Genomic DNA, 27414 nt, shown 5'->3' on the forward strand with positions numbered 1-27414 from the left:
TCAAAATAACTCTCAAAACTTTCCTCTCTGAACTGGCCTGAACAAAAGAACATCTGAACACCTAGAACATATACCCCAAGAAACAGATTCACCATTAGGAATTACTAACTCTTCTTATTCTTTCATAAACCAAAGGAACAAATCCATGAAAACTTATACAAGTCAAGAAAAGGCAACCAATTTTAAAAAAAAAAAAATTTTTAAAACCAAAAGGTTTTTATAACATTTAAGAAGCCTTCCTTCCTGAGTCTTTCCTCTTCCTTTTCTCCCCCTTCAAGACAGAAATTTTTCAGTAAAGCATTAGAAAAAACACAAAGAAGCCAGACATAGCAGCTCAATGTTTTATCTCTAGCCTCTTTAGTCCTATAAAGTTCGTGCAGTTTTTCCCCGCTGCAATGTGCAAAGCACTCAGCACCATGTTCTGAAATATCTCTTGCTCACAGGGAGTCTCCCACAGTGGGAAATCAGGCTACCTGATAGAATAACCTCCGGTTTAATTCACCGCCATTCCTCCACAAATACTTAAGCAACAAGAACCCAGGTAGTTTTGCAGACTCCCCACTTTACAACTCAGAGTCCAAGAGCATGGTTTTAACAACAGAAAGCCCACGAATGGGAGAGGAACACAGCCTCAGTGGGAGCCCGTGAATGTATAAGGTGAGCTTATGATATTCATTGCTGAAAATTAATACACAAATGCCTACAAAACAAAAACACCGTTCCTCAGCATGAGGCAGTATATGACAGTGACTTCTTTCTTATTACTAAACTCAGACCTTTCACCACCCCTTAACACAAAATTACCACAAAATCCCATCTGTAAATGCGGTGACTATATTATTACAGAAATCATGAGGAAAATTATCTCAAATACTACTGACCTGGTTCTTCCTATAGTCCTGCTGGGAATGTCTGAGAACTCTGTAACATAACCTTAACATGTATTTGTATGGGGCATATCTCTGGTCACCTAGGTCTTCAAGTCTCAGCATTGATCCTTCACCTTTGTCCTTAAAAGGAGCTTTGAGGATCCCAAATATCTGTTCAAAATCAAAATCACTTAGAATAAAAATCAAACCAAGGTTTTTGCTCATAGCAGTCAATGGAAATGTCCTCTGACAGGATCAGCACAAGGGATATATTGACCAAAGTCCAAAGGGAATCACTGCACTTGTATTTAGTCATATGTAGGTGAGTGGAGGCACACCAACAGTCTCCGGTATTACAGCTTTATACATTTAGCTATAAATTTCCCACCAACTTGATTGACATTGCTTTCTCTTGACTGCTATTCCCAACTTAAAACATTGTAAGTTAAGTGCCTTAACTTTGGATAAATTAAGCATGAAAAAGGAGTACAAGACTGACTGATGGCCTGTTTCATCCTTTTCACTATTTTTTTACATTTCAGTAAACTACTAGAAGATAATATTAATTCTGATTTACATACAAGCTGGCCCTCATACAAAGTCAGGGATCCATAAGGGCATCAGAATTTTTGGGCTATGAAGATGATGAGGGGTCTGGAGAGAGTTGGGTCTGTTCAGCCTGGAGAACAGAAGGCTGAGAGGGGATCTTATCAATGCTTATAAATATCTCAAGGGTAGATGTCAAGAGGATGGGACCAGACCCTATTCAGTGGTGCCAACGACAGGAATAGGGGCAACGGTCACAGACTGAAGCACATGAGGTTCCATCTGAATATGAGGAGAAACCTCTTTACTTTGAGGGTGCCAGAGCAACGGAACAGGCTGCCCAGAGAGGTTGTGGAGTCTCCTTCTCTGGAGACATTCAACAATTGCCTGGACATTCCTGTGAGATCTGCTCTATGTGCACCTGCTTTAGCAGGTTGGACTAGATGATCTCCAGAAGTCCCTTCCAACCCCAACCATTTTGTGATTCTGTGTGATTTTTCCTATATGGGGAACTCCTGCAGGACTGGGACCATGCAGCAAACCTCTTTCAAATTTCGTTAACAATTTGCTAACAAATACAACCTTGGAAGTCATCAGAAGCACAAGAAACTAACAAATAGCAGACTTGGCCCCACATGCTTCTATCTGATTCGAAGACCAAAAGGCAAGCTTTGACTAATGAATATCATACCTACCCAGTCCAGCCAGACAAAAACCCAATATGGCATAAGCCCAGCTCCTGAAAAATAACATTTTCTCAAGCTACTCTCTCCTATGATCTGTTTGTAAATAAAAGCAAATTATTAATATAATAGGACATACCTGAGCCAATATATTCTGTTCCCTCATTAATTTTTGTCGTTCCCGGTTTGGCTTAGTAACAACCACATCCAAAACTTCCTGCCCATTATTAGGTACATCAGCAACAAAGAAAATGAGATCTTCCAGTAGCTTGGTTACAAACCTAGAATGAATAGACAGACCATTATTATATACAGTCATTCAACACTTGCTAGGATTCATTAAGAAAGAAAATCACCTTTTAGAACAAGCTTTATCTAGCACAATGGAACCTCAATCACTGCAAAGTTAAGTTTGACATGTACTTAGGGATTCCAGGCCTTAGTTCAGCAGAGGCTTAAATACATCACAAGGATGTTTACTAAGGCATTAAACAACAACCAGAAGGAAAAAGAGAGAAAAACATAGGATGCTGGATTGATGCAGAGTATTCAGAAATCTAAAATCTATACCAGCTTGCCTCAAGGCCCAGCAACAGTTGAAAGACACTTACGCAGGCTAGGAAGGATCTCCATAGTTTATGATGGACATGGGTCTGTGAAACAAGATGATGGACTCACTAGAGGAATAAAAACATTCTACAGCTAGACTATTTCCCTACTGACCCAACAAACTATTGAGAAATTATTATATTTATTTCACTCATTCTTTGCTACACAAAAGAAGATTTGGCAGAAACAAGTGCTAAGAAGGAAGAAGGCAGTTGTAAATCCTTCTCTAGCACCTTCAGAAAATCCAAAAAGAAAGAACACTATCAGTGGTCATTGTCACCTTGTTACTAACATACCTCGCCAGGCATGCACAGAAAGTATGGCTGCCCACAGATTTCAGTGAATCTCCCTCAAAAGAACTAGCAATCTTTTACAAACAAAGCCAAGCATGTCCCCTACCCTGGGGGAACATCTACTGAATTTGGATGATATCCAGTCTATAGTTACTAAACCTCTAGGTATGCTATGAAAGTGGCCAGGAGATGCTCCTTAGATTTTCGAAGTTGTCTCTGGGAGCCAGACACAAAGCTTCCACCAGGCTTCCTAGATTGCTGCTTGATGCCCCAAGCCTGTCAGTGTTTAAGGGGCATTTGGACAATGCCCTTAACGACACACATTAATTTTTGGTCAGCCCTGAATTGGTCAGGCAGTTGGACTAGAGGATCAATGTAGGTCACTTCCAACTGAAATAGTCTATTCTATTCCCCACGAGAGGGCTGGGCTGTTCAGCTAAACCCTCTGAGTGAGCTTTAGTTGAAAAAGTCACAGTCCACTAGTGGAGAACAGCAAGGTCCCCCCCAACAGAAAAAGAAGAAAAGGCAGATGTAGGGTGGAGCTATCAGGAATAAATTGTTGGGACCCCTACTTACCTAAGCAAGAAAGTGATAAAACAGAGAAAAGACAAGAGTGATTTCTTCCTAAGGAAATCACAGGAACAAACAAATAATGGCACTACTCTGAAACCACTCTGAAATGTTTTACATGTGTGCTGCACCAACCTGTCAACATCAAGACTTGACAACACTGGGTTGCAGTGACACAGTAGTGCAAGGTTAATACAGGGATGTCACACCTTGATTATGTTGTATCGGTCCCTGGTCCAACTCAATCATGAGATGGCCCATCAGATTTTCAAGGCTGAGTACCAACAGCCAGGCCATTACAGATCTGCCTGCTACTATAGATCCTCCACCTGATATTAAACCATCTGGTCTAATTGCTACTGACAACCGCCAGCAGAAATTCAGTTTTATCACCAAAAATTAACATTTTCAGCAAAAAGCTGTATATGAAGTGTGATGGAACAGGAGTTACAAATTAACACTGCCAGAGATGCTGCCTAGTAATCAGTTTAACCACAGACAGCTGAAAATAAATAGCCAACTACATAACCGGCAGTGGGATATATTTGGCTACAATGTACAACAAAATCCCTTAATTCAGGGGCGGGTGTGAAGAACAGACATTTTAATAGCGCTACGGCTGAAACACAGATGAATTAAAAGGGTAAACACAAAAATTATGTAAAAGAAAAAGAGAAGAGGGAAAAATGGAAATAAGAAAGGGAAGGGACTATCGTGGCAGCTTCTCGGTCACTCTGAGACTTTCTTCTAGTGCTCTAGCAGCAAGAACATGTGGTACAGTGAAATCCACACAGATCAAGAGCCCAGCATGCTGCCCACCATACAGACGGCTTTCTTGTACATGAAAATCAAATGCAGAGGATCCCCACATCAGAGCTCAGAAGCGGAATATTACAGGAAAAGAAGACAAACACTTTGCTATTCTCCAGGGAGCTACCCATTTATTTATGCAATCAGTGAGCTGAGGCAGTGCTGTTTACCCCCATTTTACAGATGAGGTACACAGACCAGCCTGAGGTGCAGCAAGGATGCTCTGACAGAGATGGAATCTAATCCCAGGCTAGCATTCTCAGCACTGAAGCACCCTCTCCCAATTGCCTCTATGTCCACACAGATGTTACTAACTTACCCACAACTGTGATGCCATGATGTCATGAGTAACCAAACACCAGTTTATGAGGGGAAAAAATTAAAGCTCACTAACCTCCTTTCATTCTGAGTTATTGTTCCATTCTCCAGCTTTTTAACAGTTGATGCTAGAACTTTGTTTGCGTCATTGGCAAAATCTAGGTCTCTGACCTCAGACAGAGGAACCGATACGATGGCAAAAGCTTCCTTGTCCTCTTTTGTTTGGCACGTTCCAATCTGCAACAGTTTTTGTTTTAATATGAGTAAGTAATCCTCTTACCTTTATCCTAATTATTATGCTTATTTTATATGTTAGAAGTGAGATCGTCAGTAGAGAACTTCAGGAATGAGTTTGGGATTCCAACTCCAAGATATACGTGTTTACCTTCAACATCACAGGCCTCTCTTCATCAGTATCTATTGGAATGCTGGTACTAGTGACCCAAGTGTTAGTGCATAAATGCCTCAGTCGGACATATGAGTTCCTAAAAGGAGAACAAAGCAAAGAACAGGTTAGATGGATCAGTCCTGAGCTAAAGTGGGCAAGGTGGGATGCAAAGCAACACGTGATTATGATGTGATGTGAGACTTGAGGGCGTGGGTCACAACAGCCACTCGTGACAAAAGGATGAGGGAGACCTAAAAGATACTGTAGTACTCTTTTCCTTTGTTTCTTCCTTTCTCCACCAGAACAGAGCTGCAGCAAGAACAAACAGCATCTTGGGATTATGCAGAATGCTGGTTTTAAGTATTTTCATAGGCCTAGGAGTAAAATATTCCCTAAATAAAAAAATTTAAAAGGAAGATGTTACAAAACCCCATCTGAATATAAATATATTTTGCGAATAAAACCAATTCTTTTCTTAGTATTCTTTCTTCAGAGTAACTAATTCCTTCAAGCTGTCACAGCACAAAAGCCAGAAAGCAAAACTGATCACGGTTTCACAGCTTCACCATTATGATCTGCAAACCCTTTTTCCAGGGAGCAAGCATTTACAGTACCACTTCTCAAGTGAAAATCAACTGAACAAAGAGCAGACATGAGATTCTTCTAAATTATTTCCATATAATAATTTGTGGCATTATTAAAAAGCAGAGCTGAGAAATAAATTATAATTTTTACTCTGAATTCTACCTTTTAAATATATTCACTGTGGTCTTCATGGTCTCTCTTTCGTGCTGATGTGCTTGAGTATTTAAGTAAGTAAATTACCTGGCAACACTTAGCATAGCAAATACACTTCAAAGCTCATACATCAGTATTGTGGGTACCCAGCTTTACAATCAATTTTCATAACAACTAGCCCCAAGTGTCTGTATGCCCATTCAGTCACAACCAACACCATGTGACTTACCCAGCCAATCTCAGCCAACCAACACAGTTGAAATTTCAAATATTCACAATTAAAACCCAGAAGCCACTTGCTGAATTCATTTGAATAACAAATGTGTTCAGTGGCATCATGATCTGTCAGCTAAAGAGAAGCCCAGTTCACCGTACACATTATTTTGTTGGGAACAACTAAGTTAGACCTCTTAGCAGTGCACTTTTTTCAAACAGTGCACAGGGCTCAATTCTGTCCTCATATATCCGTGCAATATTTAGCCCATTATTTTTCTCTTCACAGACTCTCTTCAAGTGTCACTTGTTTTATCCTTATAATTATTTTACCCAGTCACAGCAGCAGTATCATGTTTTATACATCCCTTGTTTATCCACGAACACTCCTCATATTTTAACTGAAGGATAATACCTGCTCATGTTTGATTTTTTATGCTTTACTCACCATCATAAGGCTAGGAAGAAACCCTGTCAGTGCAGAACTATTTTTCGCTCTTTTTTTTCCTTTTTTTTCTTTTTTTTTTTACCTTGGAACCAGGCAATCAGCTCTCTGAAGAGTGGTGGCATCCAGTTCAAAGAGAGATGCGATGTCATTTCCATGTGGCACTGAGACCAAAGTATACATAATCTTCTCCCCTGCTTGGCGTTTCTTCTTTGAAGCGGGAAGGTCGCCGTCTCTCTGCTGATTCGGCACAAGGGTTATTTTGCTTGCATCAGGACCCATTATAAATTCTCCAATTACCTTGCAGACAAGTAATACTTTTGAATTGTACTTTTTTTGCTTCTTTTACATTCTAGTGAGAATGTACTATGACTGGCTTTGGAGTGTGTAACCAGAAGGATGCACTTTGCCCCAGGCACATGGGGTCTCAGACAGTCATTTTAACAACAGGAGGTCACAAGCTACAGAGAGACTGCAGTCCTGTATACATTATTACTGGACACCTACAGCTTCAAAAAACCTGCGGTAGCTGCAGACCCTCCACTCCCAACAGGCGTAACTACACACTGCTGGTTTGGAAAGGGCCAAGGTTAAAAGAAGAGAACTAATTAAAACTGGATTTTTACAAGGGGGATGGAGATTACAAAAGTAAGCAATTTGCCTAATTCTACAGTTGTTTTACGTTTGCCTCTTTCCTCCCCACCATACGCTCAGAGTCACGAAAACAAGCTTTCCAAACAGGGAGAGCCAGATTATCTGCTTCACAAAGATCAACTTGCCACAGGAAGCAGGGGGACACACAAAGCACCAGCTGGAGTCTATAAGAAATCTTAGCAGAGGCTGATAAGGCATTGGAGGCTGGCTCTAACAGAGTGTGCCCACTGACACAGGAGAAGTTTGTTCGCTTGGGAGTGCCCAGCTTTCAAGTGACAGGTACAACATTGTGTTGGTGCCCCAGGAGAGGCCTGTGAATCCAAGGTGGCGATCTTCGTCCCGCCATCTGCTGAAGGTCCATGGGAATTTTGTGACCTGGCACACAGAGCACCCCTCTTCATCTTTAGTTACCTACACACCCTTGTCTTCGCAGACTCCGAACGCTACCTTCCCTAAGCACATATGTTTGCCTGAAGGAGTAATGCAGAGTTTGGGCCCTTAACCACACAGCAACCAACAGAATTACTGGCATAAGTAAAAGCTGCTCCTCTGGGGGGTTAAATTACATGTATTGCAAAAGACTAATGACCAATTAAGAGACTGGGAGTCCTGGGCCCTTCACATACACAAAATATATCACGGGGGGAAAAGGAAAAGAGGAATGAAGAAAGCCAGAAGAGAAAAATCAAACACTGGAAACCTGGGACACTGTTATTATGATTTATAGCGCACCACTACGGAAGAGAGGTACAAAGCACTGTAAAGAGGCTAGACTGTACTCATTTTGCATTAGTACCTTGATTAAAGCCAAACTGTAAGGGATAATCAAGGGCAAAGCTTTGATTATTCATATTGCCAATTGATTAAGCAACAAAATCAAGGATGAGTGAAACTATGTAAGAAATAGCTAGTTATTGTCTCATTTCAAGGCATTTTTTTGAATCCTTCCAAAACAACTATTTTTTCATTATCAAGCCTAAAAAATGCCAGCTTTCCATCCCATTATTTCTATGAAGGATAGAGACAGGAGGTAAAAAAACAGGAAGAAAATCCTCTCAGGAATTTTTCTTAAGCTTACGTAGTGATTAAAATATTGTCACTAGTTTTTGAGTGAGACGAAGGCGAACCATCTCCTGTGTCTTGCACAGGAGCAAACTCTTATCTGGCAGTCCTCACATCCTTCTATACCCCACACCCAAAAATATTAGACAAAATTGCACATAAAAACTTAACTTGTATGCAAGCATTGAGAAAATAGCCAACATTTTTGTGACTTCCATACATGTTTTACAAACTCAGGATGAGATCCAAACTGGAAAGACAGGCAAATTATCAGAGAATCCTCTTAAAAGCTTAATAGTTGTGAGTCAGAGTCTAACAACAAATAAAAATCTGCTTCCTAAAGTTCCAAATAAAAATGGAAAACTGGAACACCATTTTAAATTCAAGAGGTCTGTATAGGGTTCAATAGCACAGGATAGTTTTGAAGAGCATCCAGACTTCTTGATGTTTTCCATAACTTACAGTCAAATGTAGCTGGGGTTTCCCAGAAACTACCCACTCTACTATAATTTCCAAACTGAAAAGGTCGGTGTACAAAAAGGCAGGGCACTTGATAACTTTATGCTTTTTTTTTCCCTCTGGGGCTGTGGGAAAAATACACACCAAAATCTAAAACCATATTCTAATCTGTGTCATGATTTTTTTTAATTTTTTTTTTTTTTTTTTTTTTTACTCACTCATGAGATATTGTCTAATCTTCCCCAATAGGTCATAAAGCATGAGTATACATGCATGCGAAGGTTTCTGTGACAGGAAGCAAAGTCAAAAGCAGGTCTCCTGTGCTTCAGGAGTTCGTGCTCACTGTACAGAGAAGCTCATCCTGCAGTTTGGGGTTAACTCCACTCTCTCACTAGTCTCCCCAACAATCATATAGATGCTACTGAGGAACAGAGTTGGCTCATTGGGCACAAATCCTGCCAACCAGGCTTGGCACCTGTCAAATCAAATCTGGCATATGAGCCAGAGCCAGTTTTTAGTCTAAATAGAAGGTCCACTTCAACAGAGGGCAAGACAGTGTCTGTAATACTGCTGATGGCAACACAAAGCTTTGTTGAGCAAAATCAGACCTGCACAAGAGCTGTACAGTTCTTCCAGTCTGGACTCCAGCACAAACCTCAGAACTCTCCTCATTATGTTATTTTAGGACCTCAGTCACACCTCACAACCCAACCTGGATGATGAGTGTTAAGCGCTAGTCATGGAAAAAAAACATGTAACAAGAAGTGAGCCTCAACTTGACATCTCTGAAAGCAACTTACATATATGGATTGCATAAGAGAGGGCAACACTGTCACTACGTATGAACATACATGGATTTATATTTGTGTCTGAATTTATGTCTGAGTGCATGTGCACATGCCTCTGTGAAAAAGCAAGAATGTACATGCACTTGCACACAGAAAGTTTCTTATGATTAACTAAATTTAGCAAGTGGTCATCAGAATCTGCACTTAACCTAGCCATTATCAAATCAGCATATGAGTCTATGTGAGGACGTGGAAAGAAGTGAAAGTATTAGGCTATTTCAAATTGATTAGACAATATGATTAGCTCAGGAGAAGCACTGTATTCCTAAGCAGATGAAAACAAGATGACATTTACTCAGGTAAGAGACTCGCATATGAGCAGATGCAGCCAGTAAAACCAGATTCAATGAAGAGAAGGGAGGAAAAGAACTATAAAGGGACTCAAATGTAGAGAGAAGAAAATTCAGCTTAAAGCAATATGAAGATGAAGCCAATGAACAGTTTTAGAGATAGTGACGTTGTGGTCAGCGACAGCCAAGGAAAGCACTCCAAAGACTTCTTTCAAATTACATGCTAAGAGTGTAGAGAATAGAGAAAAAGTGCAAGAAATGTGGGTAAAATAAAATTAGCAAATAGTAAACTCATTGAGAAAAAAAGAAAAAAAAAATAGCTTTGATTGTCCCAAACTACTGGCAAACTAGTGACAGGCTGTCACAAGTCAAATCTATGTATCCAAGAAGGAAACACTTCACTATCATTTACCAGTTAAATCACTTACAAGGATGTGGAAATGCACATTCAGCTCCTCTTCTGCCTGGCTGGAGCTGGACTTACACCTTCCTAAAGAGAATGATGTGGTCCAAACACCAGGTGAGACAGAGCAGAGTCTGGCCGCTCTGCCCAACAAACTCCAAGTGTCCACCCGAGGATAGGACTGACCCCCAGTCACCAGCCTCATTCTGCAGCCGTACAGCAAAGCACACACAGGAGGGGGAACCAAAAACACCCCTGCCATATGGCCAGCAGCCTCAGCACTCTTCCAGGATGGACTCGTCTAGGAAATCGAAGGCTGAGAGTTCAAAAAAAGGAGTCCTAACTAGTGAAAACAAACAGCCATTTTGCTGAGGAGTGGAAATACTGATCCAGGCTCACAGCAAAGTTCATAAACTCCTGGGCTACCACCACTGATGTGCAGTGCATTATAGCTGTTTGAAACAAAGCTTAAAAAAAAAACACAAAAAACAAACCACCCAAAAGACATAATACTGTGTTTGTAATTTGAAGGGCAAATTTAATGTAACTGGAGACAAATCCCATACTGTAATCAGAGACAAAATTACCAGGTACAATCAGATTTGTCTTTCTTGAGACTCGTAGCCCAGCAGATAACCCTTCTTCACAGCTCTTGATATAATTTGCTAGTAATTGTGACCCAAATCCGCATTATTCACCTCAACTGCATATCATGCCTAAAATTCAGGAGATTTACATAGAGATTTGCTTATGGAGGGGCCTGCCTTTCAGCTGCAAAAAGCAATACAAAAACATGACAGACCTGAAATAGGTTTTCTTTTAGAAACTCAATCTACAATTCCAATAGGTAAAGACACCTCTTGTGGCATAGAGGCAGACAAGGATAATGCCCTGCTCCTGAATGAATACATTAAGCTGCACTACAGATTTCAGCAGAAATTAAATTTAATAGCAGCCAGAATTCTGAAAATGCCTGTTAAATCCAGTACAATGTGGTATTCTCAATATGTTAACCCAGTTTAGGAGGCTCTCACAAAACCAGCATTTTCAGAGAGCAGTAATATGAGCAGAACTCCATAGGTTAGATGATTTTTTAAATTCTGTATGAAAAGAAAGTCGAGTAAATTAATGGCCAGCCTTGCTCCTGCGTGTTACAAAGCCCTGGCAGACAGCACAGCAGTTAGCCTCGCATAACACCTTCACTGTTGACTCATTTGTGAGTCATCGCATTTTTAGCAGAGACATCACGTTGCAATTCTGTTAGGAGCCAGAGACGTTCTGTAAGAAACAATGTATGCACTCTCAGAGCTGATTCAGACCTGTGTGCAGCAGCAGAATAATAATAATGTGCCGGCATCCCTGTCTCCCCTGCTCCCCCCAGCCTCTCAAGTGGTCTGACTGCTGGCTTTATATAAGCAGAAACACTGCCATTTTAAAGCTGATGATTTTTCTTCCTTTGTTCTCTTTAAAATCTCTTTCAGATTGTTTATTGCCAGGTTAATTCCTAACCAAGCCTTTAGAAAAACAATAAATTCCCCAAGCCTATTCTACTTGCTTGAACTGCATCACCTGTGTCCCACATCATAAAATTTTAATTATAGAAACTTAGTTGCTGCAAGGTAAAAAAAAAAAATATCAAATTTAAAAAAATAATTCACAGTGTTTATGACTAAAAAAGTCACCTGGATTGCAAGCAAGAAAGAAAACTTTAAATTGTAGAGTTATTTGGAATTCATAAATATAGATAAGCAGAAGGCATGTCAAACAGAGGTATGTCAAATTGCACCTGTAAGTCCATGGTAGAACTGCCTGGCTTCTTTACAGGAAAAGTAAATGCATACTAGTCTCAATCCTAAGAAAAATCTCAACAATAAAAGCCAGTTTGGAACTGGTTAGGACTAGCACTCTCTCAGGAAAATGCAGACAAATGGAGTTAAGGTACCTATACAAAGACAGCCTTTAATACAAAGGTGCTAACAAATGCCAGGTTCCCAGCTGTTCTTGACATTTTCCTAATGTTTATAGCATTGTTCTGGATGCTGTACATTTCTGTGATTAGAAATAATAGACTACTTTGCAGCATAAAACACACCAATTTTGGATTTAATAGGACCTGTAACACAGAGCACTGAGTTTTGATGCATGATACACTACAATCTCCTAGACTTCAAGAGATTAAGAGCGTATGTATCCTGGGCTGCATCAAAAGCAGCACAACCAGAAGGTCAAGGGAGGTGATTCGCCCCATCCACTCTGCTCTCCTGAGACCCCACCTGGAGTACTACACCCAACTCTGGTGCCCTCAACATAAGAAGGACATGGACCTGTTGGAGCAAGTTCAGAGCGGGGCACAAAGATGATCAGAGGGCTGAAACACCTCTCCTATAAGACAGGCTGAGAGAGTTGGGGTTGTTTAGCCTGGAGAAGAAAACGCTCCAGGGAGACCTTCTAGCAGCATTCCAGGACCTAAAGGGGACCTACAAGAAAGCCGGAGAGGGACTTTTCACAAGGGTCTGTAGTGATAGGACATGGGGTAATGACTTAAAACTGAAAGACAGTAGATTTAGATCAGATATAAGGAAGAAGTTCTTCACTGTGAAAGTGGTGAGACACTGGAACAGGCTGCCCAGAGAAGCTGTGGATGCCCCATCCCTGAGAGTGTTCAAGGCCGGGTTGGATGGGGCTTTGAGCAACCTGGTCTAGTGGAAGGTGTCACTGTCCATGGCAAGAGGGGTGGAACTAGGTGATCTTTGAGGTCACTTTCAACTCAACCCATTCTATGATTCTATGAAGAAGCCTTTAAACCACAGAAAGGTCTTCCCATTTAAAAAAAAAAAAAAAAAAAATCTTCTGGAGTTTAGATGTCAGAAAAATGAATATAAACAATATTAATCAACTCACTGTAAGGCTAAATTTTACCAGAAATAAAAGCAATGTTTCACAAACAATTTGGCTGGATTCTCAGGAAGCAGACCAAAACTGAGCAATGAACTGCAGTCCAAACACATCTTTAATGCCTGAGAACAAAAGTCCTAGTGACTTCCAGTAATATTTATGTTCTCCAGAGCCAAAACTCTTTCAGACTCTTGAACGACTTAAGGCAAGGCAGAAAAGATGCACTTAGGGAGAACCTGGGTGCCTATGCCCACCACTGCACCATGAAAAATCCTTCTCCGTTGCTGCTTCCTTAAATTCAGTTGCCTAAGCAACTGTGATCAGGACTTGTAAACCAGGCAGTGAACATGCACTGGAAGCCCCATCGCAAATTTAGGAGTTAAGGGTTGGCACGAAACACACACATGGCTGTGTCGCCTTTAAAACCCACATGACAGAGAAGGAGCTGGTACCCTTTTACTCAACAGACTAGCAGAGAAAAGCAAAACACAGGCTGCAGGCTCAGTTTCTTCCTTCAGCTGAAACAATTCAAGTGTGCACCTTCCATTTCCCTGCTACTCAGACTTCAAATTTCGCCTGGGTACGTGCACTTCCACCTCCCCTTCTAGAGAAAATTTACTTCACAGCTAGTATTTCAAAATTAATCACTTCAAAGGATAAAAAAGAAGCTGCCTTTGCAGTGAATCAGTTAGGCAGTCACCTGGTAGAAGAAACACTAAATGAAAACCATGGAGCAAAGAAAGTGTGTGTGCTTTAGGTTATGTGCATATTGGATACAAGACTGATATAGCTGGCCCTTAAAGAACTCCAAATATTATCAGATTCTTGCACTTCTGAGGGATAATTCAAAACACTGCACCATTCTAACATAAAAGAAATTCCTGCACAGGGATGTGAAACTTTTCTGCTCAATTGCTCAAGGCCAGAAAGAAGGCTTCAAACAGCCATTGCTGACTCATGCTATTTCCAACAAGACTACAAATGGGTGAAAGATGCAAAAGGATTTCTACCATGCTAGAACTGCCTGTAGGCTTGGATTTACATGGAGGTGTTACCAAATATTGTTAGATCTTTCACAAAACTTTTTCACAAGGAAGTGCTGTCTGTATAAACTAAAATTTCCACAGACACATCAGTTTTGATCCTCAATCAGTTTTTATTAAATTTTCATTTGAAGTATTTGTTTAATCTGATTTCTCAGGTCTGGGGTTTTGGTTGAAACGAATATTCAGGAAGATTAAGCCAAACTGTTAGAGAAGTCACCTTTAACATCCATGTTCAGATTACTCTCGTGCCTTCTCCATTATCCAGTCCAGGGAATATTTAACTATTTAGAAGAACTGGAATTGATACAACTGAAAACTCTATACCATCTCTAAATTAGTATAGGATGGTAACATGGGATTGGAGCCTTGTTGATGAGGACCTAACATCTACCCCATATATGCTTTCCTAGGTCTTCCTCCAGACTAGCTGGAGTCTGGTTTTCTGACCCAGGCACCCATGAAAGGTGCACATTAAATACATTCCAGGAGTGTGTTTATCTTTCTACTTTCATCCAACAGAATACAAGTTTACATGCTCTGAGATTGCTCTGCAAAGTGAATTGCAGTGTCTTAAATAGGGAATAACCAGGAGATTCAATTCAAAGGTGCCGTCATGACGTGTACTACAATGTTAATGCAGACACACACCTATGAGACAAGCTCTAATGAGCAAGAACCCAAGCATTTCCAAGGAAGCGCTCTACTCCATATGGTGTTCAAGAACTTATCTCAATTTCCATTTGAATGTTCCAAGGGCTTCAAATGACATTCCAATGCAAAAGAGAAACAACTGGTGGAACTTTCATATTTTCATGAGAAAGAATTCTCATTTCTTTGGACAGCCTAACTGTTATTGCAATATGACCATTAATACCAAACACCAGGGAAGATGGAAAACCGATGTTGCCAACTCCTACAAAAGTCTCCATTTTTATTTAGATTGCAGTCCTGAAGGCATGTGATTATGTAAGAATCCTGGGTTTCATTTCATGAAAAATAAGAAATTCTTCCCCATGCAGAGAAAAACTTGAATATGTGTCCCCTAAAAGAACAAAAGCCAGAAGGCAAACAGAAAGAAACTAAATTGAATTCTTTCAAAGAAGATCTCAGCTTTTTCAAGGCAATCACATGAATTTGATGGAGGAAAGATTATTTTTTGGACTATTTGTTGTCTCAATAAGATTCCCCCAGGGTTTTAACTCCACTTCCTTCACACATTATAAACTACAACATGTCTGGCCTTGCCTTGTCAGCAGGAATTAGCTAGCATGCTCTTGACATTGTACAAGGCAAAGGTTGTTGTTGCCTCCTAGGCAAAGGCCATAAGGCCTTTGGCCAACCTGTCCACACTGCAGCAAGGACAACTTGGATTCTTGTGCAGATGTCACTGTAGAGTTGCACTGAAGGGCTCAGACTAAGCTTGTGCCTGAGTATGTGCTTGTATGTATTCAATACAGGCAACAAAAAGTCTCAGCATGTTCGTAGATTTATTGCCACACAAACATGCCCCAAGGGGGCTTGTCTTCACTACAAGAGGCTCGGAATTGGTACCAGCACATAAGTAACCAGACCTGCTTGTCCTTGCTTTTCTTGCTAAAGAGGATGGTGGGTTTTGCCATGAAGTAATACATCTGATTTGAGAAGCATTAATACATTTAATATCTGCAGTCACCAACTAGAACAGCAGTCAATTTGATGCAGAATTTGAATTTTTCCTATCATTTGCCTTATACAAGGGAAAGGTTCCTGTAATACCAGTTCTGATCTGCACCCTGGCTTACATGGGATATGGAAAACAATCCCAGCAGCCATGACATGTCAATAAAAGGAAAGCAATGAAGGACTTTCATGTGTTGGGCTGTATTTGGGTAAGGATACAGTATTTCCCAGACTACATGCAACATATAAATTCCACTTACCAAAGCTTTTCCTTCATTATTACCTTCTGGATAGTGTGGGTTAAGCTGGAAAAGAAAAGAAGTCAAATACTATCTCGATAGCTTTTAGACATTTCAGAACTGGGGGAAGAGGGATTGGTTCAGTTCTCTATTATGTATCCACCCTGCAAAAGGACAGTGGAGTATGAAGAAGCAGAATGAGAACGAGAGTATGAGAATTACTAATTCAATTTCTGACTGACTTAACAGGCTATGTCCTCCCTTCAAAAAAAGCACATCTTGCAATCAAGCTTGTTAACTCAAGAGAAGAATCTCAAATTACCTAAACCAAAAGGAGTGATGGAGAAAGCACAGATAGTTACTAAACACAGCAAGTTACAGTCACCCACATACATACACACGCAACCACTTGCAGAACTGACCTTGAGCAGATATACTGAGATAAAATATAACATGCCTCATGTTACAGGAAGACAGCAAACTTGGAATAAACACATCTTTGAAACAGGAATGGCAATGCCACTATAGACAAGTGTTTAATTACCCTATGATCCTGTTTAACCATTATTAATGGGGATAATACTTTCTATGTCATACCAGGATTATCGAGTATTAATTAGTAATTAAAGCAGTATGTGGAGCTTGGATGAAAGACACTATATAAGTGCAAAGTATTACTATTTAAGAGCGTTTAATATGATTTTACTTTTGACAAGGGAAATATGTAGACTAGAAGATGAGGGATTATGTAGGCAGATACATACTCAAATAAACAAACACACATACACCCACACACTGGCTGCAAAAGATTTGACTTACATAATGAAACAATTTTGCCTCAATATTTGCCATATTCCCTGACACAGGATATGCCTTCAACATATTGAAAATGCTGAAGTAAAATTATTAGTTATAGAAGGTAATTCAGTTTTTAAGCAACAAAAGCATCTACACATCTTACAGAGAAGTACAGTCATGTTCTTGGCTTGAATTTGGCATGACCAGTGTGGAAGAGCCAGAAGTAAATTGCACAGGGCAAGGTGAACAAATACCAGTAAAACTTTTCAGTATCATATCATCACACATCTAACATCACACAAACAACTACTGTGAAGAGGTTTTAAGTTTATAAGGTTTTTCTTAATACTGTATCATTTATATCACTTCACCCAAAAAGCCAGCTACTCTCCACATTATAAGCCTGAAGAAAGGAGGAAAATGTTTAGATATTCCTAAAATTGCTGAAAATACCTTCCCTCTGTGTCATGACTTGATGTGCTGACATGGAAATCATAGAATCATAGAATCATTTCAGTTGGAAGAGACCCCCAGGATCATCGAGTCGAACCATAACTTAACTCTGGCACTAAACCATGTCCCTAAGAACCTTGTCTAAATGCCTTTTAAACACCTCCAGGAATGGTGACTCCACCACTTCCCTGGGCAGCCTGTTCCAATGGCCAAAGTTTTATTCTCCTGTCTTAATTTCAGTATTTGCATTAGCCACTTTGTTACCCTCACAAATCCAGAGAGCCTACTTTCCTCCCTTCATTGACACCTATCCCAAATCTTGCATTTTGTTCCACTGTGACATTCTCACAGAGTCTCCTAGCTCTAACACCCACCTACTTCTGTTATAGAGCAAAAGGAATGGGAGATGAACACTGAACAACCGACAACTAGGAGATACACATATATACATACTTGTATGTATACATATATATGTAACTGTTTTCATGCAGCTTTGGTTTCTTCATAAGTTCTTACACTTCTTTCAGCATTATATTTGTTCACCTGACACCTTAAAATAATTCTACTAGCCAAGCTCAGCACTCTACCTTTGGTCCTCCATCAAGAACAGAGGAAATGATCAGGCAGTGTTCCTTAGTCACAGCCATATGCAGTGCCTTTCAGCACAGGTGCAGAGAAGGTACAAAAAGGCAGAATTCTATCCTGCCTTCAGATTCTACTGGTTGTAAGCAAGCGAGAAAAAGTCTGGGTTATCTCAGGTTTGTCACTAGACTCAGCACAGAGAATTGTGCACTGAGGACTAGATCTTCAAACAGAATAAATCCATCATGTTTCACTGAAGAGCCCAAGTGAATACAGTTATCTGCCCAGTTTGAATTGGGCCTTGAATTCTGGTATTCTTCACCTGTTTGCTTTCAACATAATGATGCTTAATAAAAATACAGCAACAACAGAAGAAACTAGGAAAATCTCTCTCCCACGCCACTTCTTGCCTACTGTAAAAATGACTAGATTCCCCTCAAATTTCCAGAATAGTTCACTTGTGGACAGAGGCTGAGGGAGACAGAAGGCTCCCAAGAAAGTGCGTCCTTATTTAGGTTTTTTCTTGCCCCACCACAACAGAAATAATAAAACTAAAAAGGTGTTGTTTAGAGGAAGTTTTGAGATGCTGATGTTAAACCATAAACATGATGAAATGCAGTTTTAGAGCTGACGTCCACAGACTCATTTTCAGCTGTGCTGAGCAGCTGCCACTTGCGTTTTCATTTCAGCTGAGGTTGTTGGTGCTGAGCATCTCTGAAGAATCACACTGTTAGCTATCATCCCATACTACATTGTCCAGGTAGAGGGGCATAAATCATGCAGTCATATGACATGTTACACCTGTTCTGAGTCCTTTTCAATATCCAAATACAGCAGAATGAGCTGTCCTTAGATACAGTGACAGTCTTAACCCTCCAAAATCTACTTCTTATTCTGATTTCTGTAAGATCACCTCCATGTTCTTCAATAAGCCTCCAAATCAAAAGAATCCTTGAAAACAACAACATTACTATTTTTTTCCTTATCACTAATGAAATCAATTAAAATTCTTTGCAGGCATCTAGAAAGCAAGAAGCAGCCTAGCAACCTTGTCAGCAGACAAGGACAATCAGTACCATGAAAAGGCCGCCACCACCACAAGATCATGATTTTGAACACTAAAATCATTGACTATTTTGGCATTCATAGAAAGATTTGCAACTACAGAGAAGATAGTACATTCTTTAAAATCTAAAAAGAACTTGCATTTACTTGCACACTTTTCTAAGAAAACAAATTCCCAACTCACTATCTGCACAGGGTATCTGCAAGAGCCTGAAAAGTCAGAGTCAGCATTGCAGGTGATCCTGCTGGGTATATCAAAATTGATGTCTCTTAGATAGATTCCATGGTCAGCCTTCCTGCACGGTGTCATGTAAAAAGAGTAGAAGTATTAATATGTACAAACACCAATATAGTAGTACTGTGTGGCACCAGAAGGCCCCCAGTAGAGAGAATGTGTAACAAACACATAAGAGAAGCCAGCTTTTACAGGTGGAAAACTGAGGTACAGACAATCATTTCTAGTTAAAACTATCTGGAAGAGCAAGGAATCTCATTCCTGAAATTTTGTCTAATATCCTCATAATGTGATCATCCTCCTGTAGAGTCTGCATAGTAGGAAGACAACTTTCACCTATGTGTGTCTGTGTGTTACTCTGGGTATCTGGTGCTCAAAGAATGCGACTTCCCTGTTAATCCTGAGAGGTATTCTGTTAGATCAAGCGCCAGAAGTCCAGGACTCTGCCATCTCTACTGATTATGTCTCTACTGATCACAACTAGTCAAAGTCCTGTCTTAAAGTTTTTGATACTTTAACACTGCATAAGCTCCCGAGGTTCTACTACTGAGCAGAACAACTTCTCACTAATACATACAGTAACATATGCTTTACAGTCCAACAACTGAATTATAAATCTCAGTCCATACTCTGGATACTTTGAGATCTCACCTTTATACTGAATGCTGCTTTCCTAGACACAGGAATGCATGGAAAGTACCCAAACAGGCTATTTTTGAACACAATTAAGAAGGAGAGAGAGCAGTTTGGAGAAAGAAACACCCCTGCTGATTTTAATCAAATTTTGTTGACTGTGTAAAGGATATTTAAAAAATCTTGTCAGGGAAAGAATTAGATTGCCAAATTTCAGCTGAGTGAGCATTTTAACAACTTGGTTAAAACCCACATTTATGAAGGAAACCGTGACAGACAAAGAATAAAAGGATCTAATTCAACCCATGTAAGCAGTTCCCATTTTGTTTGATAATCAGCCTGTTAACACACAGCCTGTTACCCAATCAACAAGGGCAAACGCTGCAGAAAAAAAAAGCCACCACAAAAGAAAAAGAAAACACTTCTCAAATCTTTCATCTTCATTAAGCTTGTTTTGTCCCCTGTTAATGTCATACTGATTAGCTTTTGATAAATCTAAAGGACTTTTGCACAATTTCAAAGACTTCAGTGGTATTCAAAGGGCTTTTGCCATCTTATTAACTCGCTGGAGAAAGACTAGCTATGACTCTACCTTGATAAACCCTATTCAACACTGCCACAGCATTGGCACAAAGTTCCTGATAACCATAACCCAAGGAAAGTTTAAAAATCTTAAAAAGCCTTTCATTTCAGGATTGGATTTGCTGCTGTTTTGCTCGTGAGCGATGTCTTAGCAAATCAGACAAATTTCCAGGGAGCACCAGGAGACCTGAATCTTCTTGTCTGCTTCAGGCCCCTATGTAGCACAAGGAAAGCGAAGTGGACAGTGACTGCCATCCCCACATGGGGGACTATCTGCTAGTCAAAAATGGGGAGGAGAATCAGCTCTGACACCTTCTTGTCCCAAATATTCACCCTTGTTGTAAGAAAAAAGGGTAGGTCATCTTGATAGCTGCTGCTTTTTAGCTGCTGTCTAAGCAATGGCAGGCCAGTCCTTTGATACACCTAAATCACCACTGATTTAAAGGTCTCACACCAGCAGCATAAGCTGGAGCTGCCGCAACATAAAGCTCTACGTTAGGCCAGGAGAGAGCGGTGACTGGGAAATCCCTTGGCTTCTACTGTGATGAAGGGCAGAGAACCCAAACACCCACCAGCACCTGGTGCTCAGTCCCACACGGCCACGTCCTGTTCTGCAGAGGAAGCCAAAAGAAGAAGAAATGTCTAAGAGATCCTTTAGTCTAACCTGACTGCTGGGCTATAACCTCAATATGAGCTTCAGTAGCTCCATGCCAACACATGCTATATGAAGAAGCATCCTCATACCTTCCAGGGTTATGTTCTAAATATTAATATCCCATGTGCCTTTCAGTGGTCCTCCTAGAAGAAATAACTAAGAATGATTGAATTAGACATTACCGAAATTTCTACTGTTAAAAAATGAACAAACAAACCCCCCAACAACAACAACAAAACAAACAGGGAAGCCTTATAAACATCCATCAACTATTAAAAATTAAAAGAAAAAAAAAAGAGAGGCACATATATAACTGAATAAAAGCTTCTCAAATAATCTTGAAATAATAAGCGAAAAAATGTACTAAAGAACAGACCACGTGTCTACATTTGCTGTTTTGGAATACATCAAAATGCAATACCAGCAGATGTTGTATTTTTAATAACAGAAGCAGTCCCTATCATAACTAAGTGACAACAAATGCCATGTTAATGGCTTCACACTTTCTTTCCTCCTAAAGCTCATGGAAGCAAACATGGCTCAAACACAGCCAACTTAGATAGGACTGACAAAGCGTAGCTGAACACAGGCTCACAGATCACTATGGAAAAGCTTGTTGGCTGGGGGAAAAAGTCATTCCTCCAAGATCCAGATTTTGGAAGGTATTTGCACACTGACCAATAAAAATGTTGTTGCCAATTTCCACCAAAGTAGAGACAAGTCAGGTCAAGAAATTCAGCTGTTTTCCCAAGATTCTTAAAAAACTTAGAAAATCTAGCCCTGGGTTTTGCTAAATGGACAGCTTCTAACTCTGTCACTTTAAAAAAGCCACGTCCAAGTCTGTGAAACAGGTCAGACTGGCTCTGTAAATCAGTAATCCATCCTCTTCTAGTCTCTGGATCTCTTCCATCTCTTCACACATAGCTGTAAATTATCCTTCACTCCTTATAGAGCTTTAAAACAAAACCACACTCCTCCTATGAGACAGTGAAACATAGAAATAAGGCTTAAGGTGCTGAGTTCACCCTGGCAAGCTCTTTTCCTTACAAGAACCTTTAATCACTGAGCCAAATAGACAGAAACTAATCAGAATGCTGTATTAACATTTAACAAAAAGACTGGAAAAGAGAGATTCAAACGGAAGACTTAGAAGCAATCTCTAGGTAAGGAGGTCCTGCAGTACCGACAATTTGTGTAAGCAGATGCATGGAGGCCTTGGTGGATGCTGCCATCTCCTGGTACCTTCTCCAGTCTGCAAACTGTTATCCTTGAGCAAAAGTTACCTGCACATCTTAAACAAGGCCATTTTTATCCAACTATTTGCCTTACTGTTTCTAAAGGCAGAAGAAACCACATGGCATTTACCACTACGCTTTCCTCCTCTGCATGAGCTGTACAGTCAGTGGATGAATACCTTTTTCTGCAAAGGCTCGCTTCCACATCACCTCAAAAAATACCATGGGCGAACAGTAGTCCCTTTTTGCTTCCTGAACACAACAGATATCTGTCAGTAGCCCAATTTCCAAAAACTGGCTATCAAAAGGCCTAAATTATGATCTTCAAATATTGAATCTCAGTTGACTTAATAAAACATCCTATGCAATACTCCATTTTCCACAGCAGTTTAACAAGATGAAAGTCCATAATACTGCAGAGAAAATTTCTCCAGGACTTCAAGGGGTTAATCCCAGTTTATAGCCTCAAGTTTAAGAACCTATTTCCCTTTTACATTTTTTTAATCTTATCTAATGCTGAGGATACTATTACTCATACAAATATGCAATCTTTCTTAAAATCTCATTCAATGCTTTGTTTTCTGTTCTTGTGGCAGCAAGTTCCACTTCTTCACTATGTCCTATTCAGAAGACAGAAGAGGATTATTTTCTATCAATATTAACTTGAACATGTACTCGGTTATCTTCACCACGATCCACATCAAGTGCTTATTACAACAGGATTAAACTTGAACAGTATGGCTCTGTCCACCCAGATAAATGCATATTATAATGATATATATCATACGGCAGGCTAAGATTTTTAATACCAAGACATAACAGAAATCCATTTAAAGGAATGTAAACCAAGATTAACTACAGTTCTCAATTTAAAGTGAATGATTTACATAAGCTTCTCTGAAAAGAAACTCGGGCAATTTTGACAGAAAAATAGAGTGAGGTAATACAGGAAGAAATTACTCAGGAAAGAGACGTGCAAGTAACTTTCATTGGCCATTGATTCAAGGGTTGTCAGCAAGTGGTTCACACCACCACAAGCTGAAATTCAGCTGACAGTACCACAAGGCAAAGGCCTTTGACGCCGGCTTCAGCAGTTCCCATTAAGCCAGCCCAACCTATTGTGTCCCACACCTTAGCTCAGTGGCCTGGCTTGCAGCACAGACTATTCCCTCCTCCCCGCACCCTGGAACCTGTGCGGACACCACCTCAGGGACAGCACGTTGTGTCACAGGCAGCAATCAAACACCTGCAGAAACATGACATTTCTGAAAGCCTACATTGCCACTGCTCTTAGCACTGAACTAAAGCCTCGGTGGATTGGACTGGACTTTCTGTTCAATTTAGAATGCTCATATAATTGTCATTTAATCTCACATGCATGCAACCCTGTGCTGATCAGGCCAACTGGCTTCAATTGTTCCTACTTTCAAAAGAAACTCCATTGAGAATCTAGTGCTAAAACAACCCCAAAGCTAGACGTATGATTCGTGTGGGATTTTAACAAAAGAGTTTAGAAAAAAACTGATCAGAGTTGATCCATTTTACAGTTTAAACCCTGCACTTTTACTCTTGCAGAAAGAAGAAAGCCAACCACGTAAGAAAGCCAGAGAAGTTTTCAGGTGGGACACACATCAGGGATGCACATCAGATTGCTACTTCTGCCCAAAGGAGCCAGGTAGTGGACAACTTTATCTCTGCGACTTGTCCATCACCAGAATATGCGCTAATGAGTTTGCCATCTCAATCATCCTAAAGAGCTCGCCATCCCAGTCATCCTGTACAAGGCATTTATGACGCATATTCACATGTAGAAGTTAAAAGTGGCTGTCGTGGAGGCTTCAGTCCTACAACAGTCAAAGTGGGTGGCTGCACAAGTGAAAACTGCCAGAGAAAATCCAAACTCATCAGGTCAGCATCTGAGACACCCTTGACCCCTGAGCATGTAAATGTTCATGTTCCACTGACTTCAAAGACAAGGCTACTCTTTAGAGTTTTGCTGAATGAGGGCCTTTATTTGATCGACAATTTAGTTTAATGAATGAAGCACAATGCAAAATCAGAAAAAGTATGTTTGGTTCTGCCATTACTTCTGAGCTCACTGCTTCAACCTATTGCATTGGCCAGCTTGTTCTCACTCTTTCATCTAGAAGAACTTCAGGGCACAGATTAACTTTTGGAGCAACATCAGTACTCTGCACTATTTTGGAGACACAGTAATATTTGAACCCTTGTTTATGGACACAATTTTATAGATTCACAGAAGGTAAACATTAAGGCTGCTATGTAACCTGCATTATCTTAATTTGTATAGTATAGTTCATTCAGTGTTAAAGACAATTACCTCACCAGACTTACTGCCACATCTTGGCCAAGACATCTAGTAACCCTAGTTCAGTCTAGTCAACCAAGTAAAACAGAATTATCACAAACTTTTCTTCACAAATTTTGCATTGTGATTATGCGCCTGTTCACGTTTCACAAGTAATGTACTGTGGTTTATCTCTTGTCTACTGTAATATCTGAGACTAGCATGTGATTTGATATTTGCATATACATTTTGTGATTATACTAGCCACATTCATCTCACCTGAGAAGTTTAATATGAAATGACCTATTAGAGAGCAGTGTAGGGGAAAGGGACCTGGGGGTCCTGGTGGACAGCAGGATGACCATGAGCCAGCACTGTGCCCTTGTGGCCAGGAAGGCCAATGGCATCCTGGGGTGTATTACAAGGGGGGTGGTCAGTAGATCGAGAGAGGTTCTCCTGCCCCTCTACTCTGCCCTGGTGAGACCACATCTGGAATATTGTGTCCAGTTCTGGGCCTCTCAGTTCAAGAAGGACAGGGAACTGCTGGAGAGGGTCCAGCGCAGGACAACATAGGTGATTAAGGGAGTGGAGCATCTCCCTTATGAGGAAAGGCTCAGGGACTCTTTAGCCTGAAGAAGAGGAGACCAAGGGGTGACCTCATTGATGTTTACAGATATATAAAGGGTGAGTGTCATGAGGATGGAGCCAGGCTCTTCTCAGTGACAACCAACAGTAGGACAAGGGGTAATGGGTTCAAACTGGAACAAAAGAGGTTCCACTTAAATTTGAGAAGAAGCTTCTTCTCAGTGAGGGTGCCAGAGCACTGGAACAGGCTGCCCAGAGGAGAAGTGGAGTCTCCTACTCTGGAGACATTCAAAACCCACCTGGATACATTCCTGTGTAACCTCACCTAGGTGTTCCTGCTCCAGCAGGGGGATTGGACTAGATGATCTTTCGAGGTCCCTTCCAAACCCTAACATTCTGTGATTCTGTGACAGACTTATCCTGCATTTCTTGTATGTGCATATGTGTTTGCATGGGCACACGTACTTCTGTTTAACATCGTAATACAGCAAGTGTCAATAGTTTCAGTACAGATTATCCAGTTTAGAAATCAGAGAACTGGAGCTGCTATACACGTGGAGAACAATATTAAAGTGCATGTTTTGGTTCAGCACAATTGACAAGCTGATATTCAGTTCAAAGAGATTTTTATCCTGGTGATTAGAATACTGAAACAGTTAGGTGTGCTCCTGAGAAAACCACAGCTGTGTGGTCCCAACCGGCAGCATTTGAAAGGCTGTTCCAGTAAATTGCAGCTTGCTCCCACATACAGAGAGATTTGGGTGCATGCCACATGTGGTACATGCACTGCAAAGACTTAAAAAAAAAAATAAAAAAAGGAAAGTCTTTGTTCCTTTGAAGCACCCAATTTTCACCTAACCTTACAGCCTCTCTTGATAAATATAAAACTTCAAAATCACTTGGGTCATTTTGCTGTAACCAGAGCTAAAAAAAAAGAATATTCTACAGAACTTTTTCTAAAAGACTGCTGACTCTGTGAAGATGAGAACAAAACTCAGCAGCCTGAATCTTAGCTGGTGGCTTAGTGTCTAAATCTCCTCCTAAGGAACTGGCTCAGCTCTTTTGGGTGAAATCAAGCCCTTCTGACTCCAACAGCAGAACTCCCACTGTCTCCAAAGAAGAAAATTTCTTTTTCCAATTTTTCAGCTGAGTATTTCATTTTTTAATGATTTCAATATTTCGGGAATGTCTAAGCCAATGGTTTCAGGTTTCTACACATGTAGGAGACATTACCACCTATCCAGATTTCTGATGTCCCAAGTCTTACCACCGAACATAAAGCCCTTCCTTCAGCATATATCTTCTGTTTCTTAAGTAATTCTGTGAGCACATATATGCATCTGATGTGTCAGACCGCGTCCCCAGGATATGCATTGTAGTATGGGAATGATAGCGCATATCTGTGCAATTAGTAAATGTCTCCCACTGGGTCTCCTTTAGCAGTGGGTCTTTCAGGGTGGCTCACCTTCAGTCCATAGTCTGGTAGTAGGGTCTCGGTTGCTTTATGGTATTAGTAGGTCTTAAAGAACTTCAAAGCATATTAATAAAAACTAATCTACATAATACCAAGTGGAAAGAGAATTCAAGGAAGTGGTACTACTTGAGACTGTGTCAGAAGCCAGAGGTATCAGAGGACCCTTAGTCTTTGAAAGGCAAAAAAAAATGGACAACTGACTGTGATTCTGAGGAACACGGAACCTTAGGGCTTACACATCCTGACTTCATTCTCTTAAGATTCTAAGAATTAGATTTACAACTACTCACCTATATGTTTTGTTTGCTGAACAACTGTATTGCCTAACTATTTTTTTTAAACTTACTTCCTGTAGTATTGAAACAGCCTTTAGGTTGCTGAATTCTCTGGGGCAAGTGTCTTGAATTTTCTTAGTCCCCAGATCATCCCCTGGCCTTAACAAACTGCACTGGCAGCTCTTCACTACATGGCTCCGTAGTGACACATCGAGTCACAAATCAGACTGACCCATTACATCTGGCACAGGAATCCTCAGAGAAAAAGCAACGGCCCCGCACTGCTCACACAAGGTCCAAGCCTAACTGAGGAGTAGCAAAAAGAGACACTCAGGCGAAGGACACTCCTGCTCAACTGTCTGAGATGACCCATGGAAGAGTCTGCTGCAGAAGTGCCCGTGGTACACATCAAGCTGATTTACAGAAGGATGAAGTAAGGAAAAGATGGTTATAAGCAGTGATCAATCCTGATTTGCAATAGCTCAAACTGTGACAGA

The 27414-nt window shown here is 40.5% G+C and overlaps 1 protein-coding gene across 8 annotated transcripts in view; it reads right to left on the minus strand.

Annotated features, from left to right (window-relative positions):
• ITPR2 (inositol 1,4,5-trisphosphate receptor type 2) overlaps nt 1–27414 on the minus strand; it is a 268651-nt gene that overhangs the window by 182597 nt on the left and 58640 nt on the right. For 2 of the 8 annotated variants that reach the window (XM_065032506.1, XM_065032474.1), the window contains exons 10-15: nt 16059–16103; nt 6568–6719; nt 5084–5183; nt 4775–4935; nt 2238–2379; nt 882–1040 (exon numbers count right to left, since the gene is read on the minus strand). In XM_065032506.1, coding sequence (XP_064888578.1) covers nt 882–1040; nt 2238–2379; nt 4775–4935; nt 5084–5183; nt 6568–6719; nt 16059–16103 — 759 coding nt within the window. Of the gene's footprint in view, nt 1–881; nt 1041–2237; nt 2380–4774; nt 4936–5083; nt 5184–6567; nt 6723–16058; nt 16104–27414 lie in introns of all 8 variants that reach the window. The other 6 variants (XM_065032498.1, XM_065032469.1, XM_065032515.1 and 3 more) reach the window with 3 other exon arrangements.

The sequence above is a fragment of the Columba livia genome, chromosome 1, assembly GCF_036013475.1.
Source record: "Columba livia isolate bColLiv1 breed racing homer chromosome 1, bColLiv1.pat.W.v2, whole genome shotgun sequence".
In the NCBI taxonomy this organism is placed as follows: domain Eukaryota; kingdom Metazoa; phylum Chordata; class Aves; order Columbiformes; family Columbidae; genus Columba; species Columba livia.